At 41.7% G+C, this 15,133-nt stretch overlaps 1 protein-coding gene across 2 annotated transcripts in view; it reads right to left on the bottom strand.

Moving 5' to 3' along the window:
• arfgef1 (ADP-ribosylation factor guanine nucleotide-exchange factor 1 (brefeldin A-inhibited)) overlaps nt 1-14,389 on the bottom strand; it is a 50,285-nt gene extending 35,896 nt beyond the window's left edge. For both annotated transcript variants that reach the window (XM_086192106.1, XM_086192107.1), the window contains exon 1: nt 14,065-14,389. In XM_086192106.1, the coding sequence (XP_086048232.1) occupies nt 14,065-14,188 (124 nt within the window). In that variant the 5' untranslated portion in view covers nt 14,189-14,389. The remainder of the gene's footprint in view (nt 1-14,064) is intronic.
• Between the last annotated feature and the right edge of the window lie 744 nt (nt 14,390-15,133).

The following is a 15,133-nucleotide window of genomic DNA, read 5'->3' as shown; positions in this document are numbered from 1 at the left end:
CTGTGCTCTTTCCTACTGAAGGCGAAAAGCAAGATATCTTTGTTGTTTGTAATAAATGTCTGGTTGTGAAAAAGGCTGCAGCTCCTTTGCATATTTGGTTCTCTAATATTTATGTGCTTTTTTTTGTTGTTTTCGTTTTAAACAAATAGGTTAAATCCCAACTTTTGTACAGCGGAGGTATTTCTCCACTCATTTACCCACCTCCCCTCTCCCTCAGCTCTGCAGTACTCACTCTAAATATCACTGACCTTGAAGACGCTGTGTTCTTTGCCCCGCTCCAGTCTCGGTACGCAGAATAAACAACAGCAGCAGTAGTTCAGTAGTAAACGCTCTTGCTACGCCGCTGTCACCGCACACCAGCGATCAAGATGAAACCGAGGGGCTCCCTGCTCGCCGGTCTAATGAGCTCTCACGACAAAATGACGAGGGGCCCGTGCAGGGTTCTTTGTGAAATCGAACAAGGGCCCTGTTAAACAACTAAAATTCCACATGAAATGTCTTCTTAAAATCTGATAAATACTTACTTTACTCATTAAAAATGGCTCCTTCACATAGGCTTCCACCCTTTTTTTAAATTTTAGCTTTTATCATACTGTAACAATCCGCTGACCTCAAAAGAAATGGATTTGAAATGGAAAGAGTATTCCGTTTTATTATTTTAAACAACTTTTCAATTATAATTCCGGCAGCTTCAGTTGGTTTTATGGCTCAGCAGGTGACAACGGGATCAAAGCTGTCCTTACAGGCCCTCGGGATGGTTCCCTCAGAAGACTCTAGAACTGCCTTTTAACTGAACCACTCTTGGGAAATATCATACATAATACACTTATTTCAACGGCCAGATACATTAGAGAAGGCCATCTTGCTCTCTGGTGAGCTATAACCCACCCTAGCCCACCCCCCTACACACAAAGCCTAGTTTGAGAGTTCCATAATGTATGAAAGCAGCCTGCTGAGCTCTGAATCAACACATCTTCAAGGTACTTTTCCTTCTTAGCCTGACTTTGACCCAGATCCAGTAGAAGACAGTAAGACATTAGCTGAATATTAACATCAGCACGCTAAATTCCCCATTGGAGATCATTTTTCTTTCATCACCGAGAGGCAAGTGGGTCAGATACATGTAGAAATTCTCATTCCTCTGGTGTATCTTTCTATATGACTGCAGCTGCAGAGCATACGTGGAGCAGCGACGGTGTCCAAAAAGGTAAGCGATCCTCCTCCTTCACTTCTGATCAGTCAAGCTACTTAAGCGTATGCCTTTAACTCCCGTTCCAGTTTGTACAAAATCCCATACACCCTTAGGCTGTCATCAATTCAGGAGGAGCCCCCCCCCCCCCCCCCCCCCCAAAATCTGCCTCTAAGCTGGAGAGAAGGTCAGTCAAAGGCTGGCTAATCATTTTTCCACTCTGCTCTGGACTGACAGCAGTCTCCAAGGCTGAATAAAGCTAGCAAGAGTATAAAATGGGCATGTATGAAAGCAGAACACACACACACACACAACACACACACACAACACACAGGTATTTCTCAGTGATATTGCGGTACCACAGTATTAACAGCCTTTGCCCTCCTGATGGGGAAGTGGAACACTTCCTATAATGCACAGAGGCTACGATGCAACATATAATGTCACAAGGTCGAGTTAATCATTTCGCACCGTGCTTCCCAAAAAAGAAGAGAGAGCTTCCTTGGTGCTTCAGAAAAACACTCAGAGGTAAATGTGGAGCAAAAGCTTTCTTACCTCAGTAGCATAAAAACCAAACCACAAAGGCTTCCTCTCAGATTGTTCCACTGAGGCTTTACGTCTGAGGGCAGCATCAGGCTTCCAGCCCTCCACACCTAGAGGAAGTGTTGCCTTGCCACACAAGTACTTTTACCCTGGGATAAGTATTTGCCCCCCTTCAACTCTGTTTATATATTTAGCCTGTGAAGCTTCCCTTTAGCCATTTTTTTTTGGACCTCGTACACCATGATAAATCACATAAAGTACACTCCTTCCACTATATGCAAAATTACAACTGTATATCTCCACGTCTAGTGGACACATTAATGCATTTATCAGGGTTTTAGTGGCAGAACTTAATAGCCTTGCACTGACAGACCTACACGTCATCTGTAAGCTAATGAGGACGTCGGGGAAGAACTTAGCACCTAAGCAAACACCAAACAACTAAATGCCACATCTATCAGCTGCAAGCTCCACTTGCTTAGACAAAAGCAGGAGCATGGCAGCGAGCTGTGTGCAAAGAGTGGGTCAACAACTGCGTGAGAGGACCCTATTAAGAGGATAAACAAACAGCACCATCTCAGCTTCAGGTGACAGCGTCTGACTGCAGCGCAGGAAGAAACACAGCCTGATCCCAACTGAGAGACGGCGACATCACCGAAAGCTGACAAGGAGCAGAGGAGCGTTTCTGCTGCGCTTCATATAATGAGTGTTTCAAAGGAGCTTATCAGTGATCCTCTCACTCAGACTTACACCGAGCTCCAGTCAAGGCTGATCACGGCTACGATATCAACCGCACAAGGGTGTAGTCAGCCTCTTAAGATGCAGATGTGCGGCTGTAACAAATGGGGTAGATGAATCAGCGAAGGTAGAGTTTGGGTTCTCTCTGAGTAAGAAGTTGGAAGCCTATTGCAGAGGGGATGCTGGTTCAAATCCCGAGAATATCTGGAGGAAGACTTGAGCCAACAGTGAATGAAAAATGCCCCTCCCCCTCCCTGCATCCCACTGAAATCCCTAGAGCTTTCCAGCTTACACCTTACTGCTCCAAGATGTGAGTTTGTGTATTTGGACTAGACTAAAGAGTGTTGATAAATGATGGGCCCGCATATTCATGAGAGCAGTGAATACATAAATACTAGATTAAGTCTATACTGTCAAGATTTTTGTGATATTACTTTTAGCCATTATTCTACAAGCTGCTGGAAAATGCTCCCGGAGGATATGAGAGGAACTGAAAATACGGATGTTTTATTACATGTTTTATTATTACGATTTCTTTTACTTCTCTTTATTTAAAAAGTTGATCATTTTGATTCTACTAGGATTATTGTTGTAATTTTTTGTGAAGTATTTCATACTATTTTTTAATCAGTTCTGTCATTATTTTAGTGCCATTTCAGTGCCATTTCTTTTTCTTTCGCTTCCCTAATAACTCCCCTCTCATTGGTCTCGCTCCATTTTTGCCACCCTACCTTTTGTCAGTCACTTTTAAAGCACATTGAGTTGCGACTTTTTTCACGTAAAATGCGCAGTACAAATAAAATTTGACACATAACCGATAACGTGCCTGGGAGTTAAACTGCAACACCAGACGATGCATCTGATCTTAGATAATCAAAAAATCCTCTCAAAGCGGAATGGCTTTATATCTTCTTTTATGTGCTGTCATTCTCAACTGCTTCTCAAGGCAGTGTGACATAACAAACTGCTCCAAAGTCTCCCAAAGATCCGGTCCAGCAGTTTTTGTCTGGACCGGCCCAACTGTCATGCAAAAGGTTTGCACTGAATTGACACATTAAAAAAAGTGCCTTGAGGCGTTTTTTTTGAATCCTTGCATTTATAGTCTTTCCTCCTCTTCACTTGGTGCTTGCACAGTCAAAGTGTTAATGCCGTCACTTGCGTCTACCTACCAGGTTTGGCAGAATTACAGCCACACTGTTGCGGGAGTGTCCACCACAATGATGAAAGCTAACCACAACCAATAAAACAGGAATCATAGCTCCTAATCTGCTCTTCATGTGTGTTTTGCTATTCGGTCTAAAAGTCATCATCCGTCATCTTGTAAATGTGGAATGAGATGTGGAGCGTATGAAATTATGTGTATTTAATTAAAATCTATAGCCCGCTGAGCCTCAGGAGCAGCTTGTATGCAGATTCATGAAAATCCTGATAAATAACTCTTAATCTGATCAGATTAAATTCCACTATGAACCAGAATCCTAAAATTGACGACTGAAACAAAACAAAATAAAACAGTCCATTCACAGTCACACAGTAGGGTTGGTTCTTTGTGTCTCTCAAACTAAATTAACTGAAAAACAGACACCAGATGCAGGGAGCAGATAAAGCAAAGGGCAGCCAAACGCATTGTTGTAGCTGTTGCAGGTCTCGTATTAATTGGCTGATCATTTTAACCAGCGACAGCAATGAAGAGCCGGCTACTTCTGTTTTTCTACTGCTTTGATGATGGAAAAAAAAGGTGAAAATCATCAAAGAGTTGGCCATTAGAGGCGAACCCAACTACACACACAGTGGGGTGTCCGGTAGCACTTTTAACATTAATCTGACTACTCCAGTCATTTGCAAGCAAACACCAGAATTTCTCTTCAATTTAAATCATAAAATGTCCTCAAATTGTTAACTTTTCATATATCGTACAACCCCGTATCAGTTCAAGACATCATAAATACACCTAAAATGATACCGGGCAGTATTCTAGCCATAGGGTATAATGGACTGCATCTTTCCTAGAGTCCTGCAGGTCCTCCAGAGTTTACCTGTTGAGAGAAGAGCATCAGTGGGAATCTGTCGGGGCAGAACGGTTTGGAGGAGATTCATTTACGCTCCCCGCCAAAATAAATTCCAACATTCGATTAAAAACCCACCGAGAGCATCGGCTTATCCCATCTGCAGTTCACCTGAAAAATGCTGAAATAAAAGGGATCCATGGGGGGGGGGGTGCTTGTTTTGTTCACTGGTGCATACCATCGATGTGGACACTTTATCTGAAACATTCTGCCTGTACATATTTGTTCATGCAGGCCTGATAGACACATGCCTGCAAAGTTGTGTTTCAGGACCAGGTTCTGGGTGAACTACTGGAACAATGTCCATAGTTGTGAAGGTTTTTTTTTTAAAGACATTAAATAAAATAAGCCCATAAAGGTAGACTGTGGAGAATTTCTCTTAAAAAAAAATAAATGTAAAATGATATAAACTTAATCCATCTCAATCATCACTTATGGGACTTGAGACATGTCTTCCCTCAGCCTGTATTTCAATGTTCTTATTTGTTCAGGACATTTATATGAAATACAGCCCTGCTGAGGAGAAAAGAGATGAATCTCATTCCTGAAAGAGTGAATCTCAGTTCAGTTTTCAGTCACTGAAGGAGAGGCCGGGGGCGAAGAGTGATGAGAAGTTGGCCTTCTCTTGGACAAGCTGGAGACAAAACACCGGCTCATGCTAACTGTTGGTTGGCCTCCTAGCCGACGTTTAGCTTGTCCTAGCTCGTGTTTTTGGGTGTGCAAGCTTGCAGGTATCAGCAGGACCGAATGGGGGTTTTCATGTCGGGGGGTGGGAGACGGGGTGGTTAGCTACTGTCACCTTTGAGTCCACGAGGAGGGGTCCAACTTCGAGTGAATGTTATGTTTACAAGCTGCAGCGAACCATGTAACAGAATCCACCTATAGAGTGATGTTCGAAACCCTCCAGGGATTTTCACGCTTTCTTTAAATCATTTTAAATTAAAATCAGAAACTATTTCACGTCTATAACTGCCAAATATCAAAGGGTATAAAGGAAAACTAGTTCAGGAAAATTAAGTGACTAAAGTGTCAGTGCACTGTTCTTGAACCAGATCTGGTTGAATTTACCCATATCAGATGAAAGTAGCACACACACACACACACACACACAAGCACAGCTGTGTGTGCTTCACACAAAACTCTGTAAACTCCTGGGCTGCATCGTTACAGCGAGATTAGTACGATCTTCCCCAAAAGCACAATTCAAAGTTGGACGGAAGTTAATGCAACTTTATACAAGTACCCGTTAAATTCACATGACTTAAGAGCCGTTAAAATTATATTTACAAGATTTTTAACCAAACCTAAAATCTGCTTAACTCCACAGTTTTTCTAATTTTTTCCTGTGAGGGGGACGATCGTTTAGAAAAGCCTACATCCACGTGAGCTAGAATCTGCACACACCTGAGCACCAAAAGCTGCTGGATCAACACTCATTCAGTCCTGCCAGCAAGCAAGCCTTTCACACGAAGAATCCCACGCCATCAAATATCTATGGATATTGACGATTGCATAAAAACACACCCACACCCACGCACCTATAATCCGATACACATGCAAACGCACCTATAATTCTCACAGGAGCTCTACCATTTCATCAATTAAGACACAGCCGAGCCTGTACGCAGCTGCTCCTCCACCGGCGGGAGGGAGGGAGATAAACACAGAAGTCTCAGGAGATGCTACGTCACACCACCACCAACAGCAGCTAGAAAACAGCTCGCTGGGAGGGGAAGGCAAGTTCAGACATACGAGCGAGAAGCGAGAGAAAAGCAGGGACAAGGACGAGGCTGGCTTCCAAAACAGATCAGCTATGTAAACCTGTCTCTTGCCAGCTTGTGCAAGGCTAACAGACAAGGACGGTATGCTAGTTCTCATAGTGACACACACACTGATATGAGTACCGTTGTTATAAAAAGACGACTTCCTCCTTATCATGTCAGATATAAATATGTATTAACCTTCTCCACATGCAGGGAAAGGTTAAAGGTCACTCTCCATCACATGAGCTGGAGAAGGAGAAAGACTCCTGCAAGACCATTTCCATTTCAAAGAGCTTAGAACCATCTGCATCTGGCGTGGATCCCGTGTTTGGATCTATTCACTCCACATGCAGCCATGATCTGCTCTAATTCAATCCTCTGCCTGCTTGCTTTCACCTCGGTGGTCGCCGCACTGACTTGTTTCTTCAGCCCACTGATGCTGCTGCTGCTGCTGCTGCTGCTCCCGACCCTCTACGGTCATCAAGTACTTTTTTTTTTCTTTTTTTTTTTTTTAATGGTCCAAGATTTCTCTCCATTCAAAGCCAGAAAAAACAACAACAACAACAACAACAATCATCCCAGGCACAATATTGCATCCCTCCCTTGTGCCAAACCCTTGTAATAAGATCATGTCAGTAACAATAAAGACCAGTGTGGCTTTGCACTGCTATGATTGGCTAATCTAAAGGAGGATCCGTGTGTAGGTGTTGGCATCTACCTCCTATCAAACACAGATAAACATGGGGTGGCTGGAACCACGGCGAGAGCCTGAGAAAAATCAGACCCTTGACATTTCTATTGTCCAGACTGAAAGGAAAGGTTGCACAGCAGTAATTACATTTGGAGGGGAAGAAGGAAACACTGTCAGGGGGTTGTCTAGGCTACCTACTCGCGTGTGCGCCCGTGTGTTTTCAACCAACCCCCTCACTTACACTTGCATAAGCCTATATAATCACCAGTCTTACTCTCATGCTTGAATCAACGCTCTCATTTTCAAGCCAAAAAGTCACAAAGAGCTCTGCCTCCACAAGGCCTTGATTACTCAGCTGCTGGCTTTGTTACTGAAATGAATTCCTCTAATAATTCCGCTGCGGATACATGATTTGGCACTTTTCTGTCGCATGCTGCGTTGGGAGTTGCACTTTCTGTCTTCTGAATTGAGGTGATTATCATACGCGCCCCCGGACCTTTGCTGCAAAAAAGATGAAGATTAATAGTGAGCCAAACTGGAGATAAATATGTGGACTGTGAACTGCATCTTCAATTCATTCAGCAAAGCGCCCTTTCCCATCACGCCTGCTTACCTTCAAGGCATGACGGAGCAAAAAGTGCCTCACTTAATTATCCGATCACTTCTCTAAAATGGAATTTGGAATTAGTTCGCCCTTTTTTTGTTTTGTCGTCAAATCTTGTGATTTTATGGGAGTATTTGTGGTGACAGCCAAGAGTTAAACTGCTTTTTTCTTTCCTCACTGGCAGCTTTTAACTCATAAATTCTTACCCTCAGGTCTGCCTGCTTTTATCAGCCTCTTCTTCCCTCTGTCTACCTCACTAATAATTATTGATTATACACTTAACTTTCCCTTGATGAATACATCGATACAAGGTAGATCATACGGTAAAGCTACAAGCTAAAACAGAGAGAGAGAGAGAGACGGAGGAAAGGCAGAGTTTCTCTTCATCCGCCTCACCTACTTGCAAAATAATTAATTTATAGCCTGTCCCAGGACTGAAGGAGGCATCAGTGTGGGGAAATGATGTATTATGTATGGCGGTATTAGTGTAAGAAAATAAATAAATAAAAACTGGAGGGTTAAAAAAAAAAAAATATATATATATATATATATATATATTCTTCCTTCTGAATTCTAAAGCGTACAGAGAAAAGGATTATACATGCTTTGAGAGCAAAGACTAGCTGGCTGCTTGTTTTCTGAATACCTGTCAACCTTTGGGGTTACAAACAGCTTAAATCTGTACTTATTCTAGACAGCTGACACAAGGCCCGGATTGTGGAACGCTTTAGTCTCTCAAACTTAATTCAAGCACACACACATAGGTGAAAAAAATGTCTCAGCCAATTAGTTGGTCAACAGATGAAACTGAGAGCAATTACTGACATTTAATGGATATATTATCAGGAAAAACAGACATGAATCAAACCCTAACCCCAGATTACTGGTCGTTTTCGAAATGTGTATTTCTCAACCCAAACATTATAGCAAGCGTAAAACAAATGTAGGAAAAAAAAGTGTGCGGTGTTGATTTTTCATTTGTAATTTCATTGTGCTGTATGTTCTCCCTGTCTTCTATGAAAATCTGATTAAGAAACCCTAGGTCATATAACATGGAAGCTATTGAAAAAAAGCTAAACTTTTGCAGTATATCTAACATGCATTTAACACTTAAATATTCAGATAAATTATAGGAGGCAATAAAATGTATCAAAAAGTAGAGCCGACTTTACTGAATACATTAAATTTATAGCAACAACAAAAATAATTTCAAAAAATAAAGCAATTTGTTCAATAATTGCATTTTGTTGTTGGTTTTTTTCTCCTTCTTGCAGTTACATACTTGCACAGGCTGATTCTGTGATTCGATTTTGTAACTCAAAGATGAACTAGCAGTCCTATGAGGCGTGGCCAAATCACATTCCCAGGCTACGACCTCACAAAGTTTGGTCAAATTAGGCCTCGTAAATTCCCTGCAAACAGACAAACAATCTCATTAGCTCCTTGGCGTAGCTAAAAAAAAAGAAAAAAAAAAAAAAGAAAACAAGTTGCAAAAGATGCCTCCATCCCTTCCCAGATTTTAGCCTCGCTAGTCTAGTTCACACAGACGGGGAACGCAAGCACAAGCACACACATGCGTGCGTAAATCTGATCCCAGGTCAACAAACGGAGGAAAAAAAAACAAAACCTTCGGATAACCCCTTAATGCCACGGAAAAATTTACAGCACCCTAAAGCAAGTTAAAAAGTGACATAAAAATGTAGCTGATGGCTGCCGTATCTTCCCTCATTTACACTCTGTCCTCCCCAGCGAGGCCTGCCACTTTCATCAGCGCGATAGCTAATGTGCCTGCGCTGCATAGAAATGAGAAGTTTAACGTCTGTGTTATGACGGATACTTGTAAAGAGGCTGTCAGGTACACAAATCAGGAGAGCTTTTATTATTCAGTCAGCACAAACATCAGAGGTCGGCCCCTCCTGCTACCAACCCTCACCCACTTGCCTCCAGCCCCCCCCCCCCCCCCCCCTTTAGTACTTGATGTTTTTGGGGAGGCTGTCTGGTGAGTCATGGTAAGAACCTTAATTAGCAAAAAAGTCATTTATAGTCTGGTGCTTATCATGGGGGAACATGCGGTGGTTTATGGTGAAGCTTAGAATGGAGGCGCGTGCGATCACCTCACATATCACAGGCACAATTGGCCCATCGAACCAGCGACCCTTTGGTTGCTAGACAGCCACCCTCCCGCTGAGAAATGCCACCCTCATAAATAAATAAATAAACAATGCATTTATTTACCACAATTCCTACAATATACAGCTCAAAGTGCTTTGCAAGGTAATTACCGCATTTTTTTAAAACAAATATTTTTTAAGAAGAAGATATTTAAACTGGCCCTGTGACGGACTAGCGAGCCGTAGAGGGTGAACCTTGCCTCTCGCCCAATGTCAGCTGGGATAGGCTCCAGCCCCCCCGCAACCCTTCACAATATATGCGGTAGAAAATGGATGGATGGATTTAGATATTCTTTTTTTTTAAATGACCAACCTATGTAAATAACAATGATGTCCAGCCTGATGTATCTCATCAAAACTGTAACAGGAAAACAAACGATAACGATCAGAGCGCGATCAGCAAGTCATCAATATTGGCAGATGTTGATCATTTTTTAACAAACAGCATGGTGGATAGCCTACGATCTACTAGCCACGTGGAAAATCTACCTGAAATTGATGGTTTATGGCTGCAAATCTTTTTACTTCAAAGTTTTACCTGAAAAAGACACATTTTTCTTGCTGCTGCCAAAGAAAAATTGTATGAAACGTTATGTTTGTGGGTTTCAGGGGAACCATTGACGCCTGATTTCACCCACTCAAGCCTCTCCACATTCTGTCAATGAAATGCCCATGTGAGAACTAAATAGTGTATCCACTCAACCACTTAGGTCTGCTCCACCATTTAATGCGATCCTCTTTGGGCTTCACTCCCAAAGTTTCGTGAAAATAAGCCGAGTAGTTTCTGTGTAACCCTGCTGTCAAGACAAATGGCACTGAAATCATAATCTCCTCACAGAAAGAGGGGAAAAAAAGAACTTGAGTTTCAGACGCAGACGGTGTTCTGCTTCCACTCGCCGTCTGCAACACGTCAATGGAATAATCCCCTGCACTTAAAGCGAATTTAAGGGAGGCATCGAGAATGCAGCTGCAACAGGTTACTTTGACCTCCTCAACCGACACTGGGAACACACACCCCCGGGGTGGAGAAAATAAGAGGTGCTCAGCAGGTCTGGAAGCAGCGACTACAGTCTCATGAAGCTGCTTTGTTACATTCCATGGATAACTGGTTTCCCCAAAATTTTATGTGGGAATGGACTGGTTTGAGACTTTCCTCCACAAAATTATGAAGCTCACGCATGAGCAACAGCGATGGACAAGATGCAGTCAAAAGGGGGTTTTGATATTTCGAGCTAACCATCATTCGTCAGACAGCTCCCGTCAACTGTGATCAAAAGATTACAGGACCCACAATGGTGTGAGAAACACAGACGGTATTCTTTTGGGGAATGAGAGCTGAGTGACATTTTGATAAAGACAAGAAAAAGGTCAGGGTGGGACAGAGGATGATGTACTGGATCTGGCTACCTGGTAAGGCTGGGACATGAATCAAGTTTCAGTTACGACTTTGGCTTCCCAAGATCACGGAAACTGAAATAGAAGCATTATTCTGTTGGGTTTAGTCTCATGTTCCCTCCCCCAAAGCCCAAACACTTTCAGCTCGTGCTGAGAGGGAGGAGGGAGCCGCGGCACATTTCTTTTGAATCAACTTGTAGAAGATGACAGGAAGAAAGCCTTTGGTTGACAACAAGGGCAGAGCTAATTCAGTCGTCTGGAAACATTTTGTTCCTAGTCTGACTTCTTGAAACCAGATTAAAATAGTAAGTGACTTCACACTCGGCTTTATGATGCATCTACTTGGACCACTTGTGATCAGATCTTACTTCCTCACTCTATTTACAATTTAAAAAAACAAAAAACAAAAACTAAACAAAAAGCATGTCTGACCATTTGTAATTAGTCGTGAATAGAATTTAATCTGCACATGCACGGGCGGTGCCCAATCGTCTCTTTAGCGCTGGCTAATGGTTGGCCGGGTTATCTGCCTCACACAGCACATGCCGAGTTGCAAATGTTTGATATTAAGCCTCATAACTCACCTTTTATCAACTAGCCAGAACAAACAACAACAAGCTATTTACACATAATAGTTTTGCAAGTCAAACATCAAATGCTATCAGTTAGCTGGTGCTAATAGGACGCCATAAGCTACGTCACGATTAAAAGTCGACTAAAAGCACACGTTCTTAAAAAAAAAAGAAAAAAAAGAACCGTGTTTAAATTTCAATATCAATCAAAGTAATTGGGATAAAGAATCAAGCAGCCCTACTACTTGGTGTGCATTATATACACATGGAATTTATTTAATGGGAAAATAATAAAGCTGGTCATTTTACATTATCTATCTGTAAAAGAAGACTTGAGTGCTAAGAGGAGATCTCGCTGAGAGATGTCTCAGAGCTAGAGGGCGTTATGTAAGTCACTCTGTATTCTGGGTCACCCAGTCATTTTTGATACACACTACTACTGTACCACTGCACGCTCATTTGCAGACTTCTACTTCATAGGTTTAAGGTGCTGAGCCTTGATGTTCAATTCTAATCTGTAAGTATTGTTATTATTAGAGTTGGGGCTATTTATTTTTACACATTTTAGGATTTTCCAGCCTACAACAACTTCTTTTCTAACCTTGTAGGCACATTAGATTGTTAGTAAATCTGTTTTGTTTGTTTGTATTTTTTGAGGGGGAAGTTTGCCATTAAATAAAACCCAATATTAACAGGGGAATATCAACCAACAGTAGCAGAAAGGGATAGTGTAATAATATCTAGAGGAGAAAAAAAGAGCTACAATGGAACAACTAAAAGGACAAGCTATGAGAGTGAACACTGCTGGTGTCTTAAAGTCAGACAGCTTATATTTCAATACAACCCACAAGGCCAGTGACTTCACCACTTCACCGACAATGGATAAAGAAAATATTGTCAGATCACGGAATCATTACTTTGAGCTCTGACTAATATCTACGGAGAGGGAACTTTTTTTTAAACCATCAAAATATTTTCTCTAAATCCTGTTCTAGGTTGTATTCAGCTGTGCTTCAGACAAGAAAGGAATATATTTCTTTGTGTCTGCGGTAGTTTTTTTGTCCCCCTTAATCACCAGAGCAAGCCTAGACAAACATTATCAGTGTATTTAGCCTCCAAGGTCATTGCAAAACCCTGTAACTGCTCAATATGTTGATAAAGGCAGCAGCTGTCGGGACAGGTAGCATGCTGGCTGCTGCACAAGATGGTCTCATTGTTTCTCTTGCGGTGTCATGTTACTCCCATTGCAGGACAAAACCGAGGTTGTTTCCAGACAAAGACAACAATAACAACAACACAACAAAACAATGATATCTTAACTCTGATATTTTATACTGATTCGAACCTCTCTGCCGCCTGAACTGTCCTTAAAATACAGTTTATTCGTTTCTAATAATCACTCCGTTTCGGAAAGTACACCTGCTAGCAAATATTGACGTAAAGTTACCAAAAGGAGTGAACGCACAACCGGATGCAGCGCTATATTCACTTCAAAATAACAGCGTAAACAATGAAACAATAATGTTTGGATGAAAAACGCCATTAAAAAGGAGAATAGTAATTATGTTAACTATTACTTTCACAAATCCTAAAAAGTGTTTAAAGATTTGTGTGGTTTCATCACACGTCAAAAGTGCAAAAGTATTTTAGTTGCACTTTACTTTTCTATTTCTAACCGGAAGTCCCTTATTATTTCCAACATCAGCAATGCTCTAGCATAGAGGCGCTACTGACAGCTGTCACCGTTAGTTTTACAACATAACAGAATAAATGATAGGTCAAAGTAATTAATTATTAGACTAGTTTACAACTAAAAGACGTAATAAAGGACAAATTGGTATTCAGCACCCTGTGTACTGACCCGCCGCGGCTAACGTTACGTCTCTCGTGTACCAGGAAGAGACGCAAACATTCATATGGGCACAAACATGCCCCAATAACACCGTCTGAATAGTCATAGTCAATAAACCGTGGACATATAAAAAGTAGGGGTCTGTTTTGTTGACAGTCAAGACAGAAAGAGCCGTGAACAACTTTGTTTGTGCCCGCTGTTTGGCCTATGCTCGCAGCGCTAGGTTATCGCAGCATCGGTTGCCCACCCCTGCACCATTTCCGTGTTTTTTACGGGATCTTTTCCACGGAGCCCGTGCCACGTCAATTAAAGCAGGTTTAGATGAATATTAATCCAAGAAGATGATGCTTTAGCAGCAGCTAGCGTTGAATGAACAGCAAATGCAAGCACTGCGATGTTGGTTAGTAAGTGAGGGCTTTGCGTGACGTGTCTAAATCAATGAAGACGGAGAAAATGTGACATTCAAACTCCGCAACTTACCGAGTGCCACTTCGCAGGCTTTGCGCAATTGTGAATGGTGAGCCTTTTTCACCTCCTTGTCGGCCAAGATCTTTTCCAAAGCTCGTGTGAGGAACATGTTTTTCGTCTTTTTGCCCTCAATCATGACGCACCGGATTTCAGGGCGAGGTGTGCCTGGTCCCTACGGGGGCTGCAGCCGCCTCAAATAGAGATGTATTCCCTCACAAATGTCAGCCTCACAGCCCCTCACAGACAAACATAAATAAACACAGAAGGTGGGGTAAATCCCTCAGATAGCCATTAACGACCTGCCTCCTGCGCCATGTTGGAGAGAGGAAACGACGTCACGTACGTTTGAGTGCGGCCGCAGTGAGGCAGCAGGGAGGAGAGAGAGGTGGTCCTCACACCTAGAGCTCTCCTCTCCTGACTTGGGGTGGGTGGGGGAGGGGGGGGGGGGCTTAGAGTACTTTATTGTCTGTCAAATGTACATACAATGGAAATTCATCTTAGGCACTGGTATTAAAAAAGACAACACCCTTAACGCACAACGGTAAACAACACTATTAGCCTTTTTTTTTTTTGCAGAATGAAATAAAAGAAATAAATCGAATATTTTCCCAGTGTTGGAAATATATGCACATTATATTTATTAGGACTGTGCATTAATTGAAATAAGATCATAATTTCTTACTGCAATTTCCAAATTGAAGAAACGCATATTTTTCATTAGCATCAAAATAGCATTTTGGAATTAAATATTTTGCTGCCGAGAGATGTTCAGCCTACACATCCAATTCTGTAGACATATTGGTTTGATACAGAACCCCCCCCCCAAAGAAAACATATAAACATCTAAATGTATTTTTCAGTGAAATAACAATGATCCCTCTAATGTTGTAAATCACTTTATAGTATCATTCAAAAATTGAAATCAGTGTATATGTAAGGCTGCGTTATATTAACAGTTAATGTTAAGAACAAACAAAGGTAATTTTGAAATTTACACGCATATTCAAACAGAAATTAATAAAAGTTTCTCATGGAATAATAATGATATGCCCTGATAAAAATCCTACATATTATAAATTAA

The sequence above is a fragment of the Aulostomus chinensis genome, chromosome 21, assembly GCF_037954235.1.
Source record: "Aulostomus chinensis isolate RoL2024-O1b breed Wild chromosome 21, RoL_Achi_v1.0, whole genome shotgun sequence".
In the NCBI taxonomy this organism is placed as follows: domain Eukaryota; kingdom Metazoa; phylum Chordata; class Actinopteri; order Syngnathiformes; family Aulostomidae; genus Aulostomus; species Aulostomus chinensis.
Note: the sequence above shows the minus strand (reverse complement) of the source record. Positions and strands in the feature narration are given on the sequence as shown.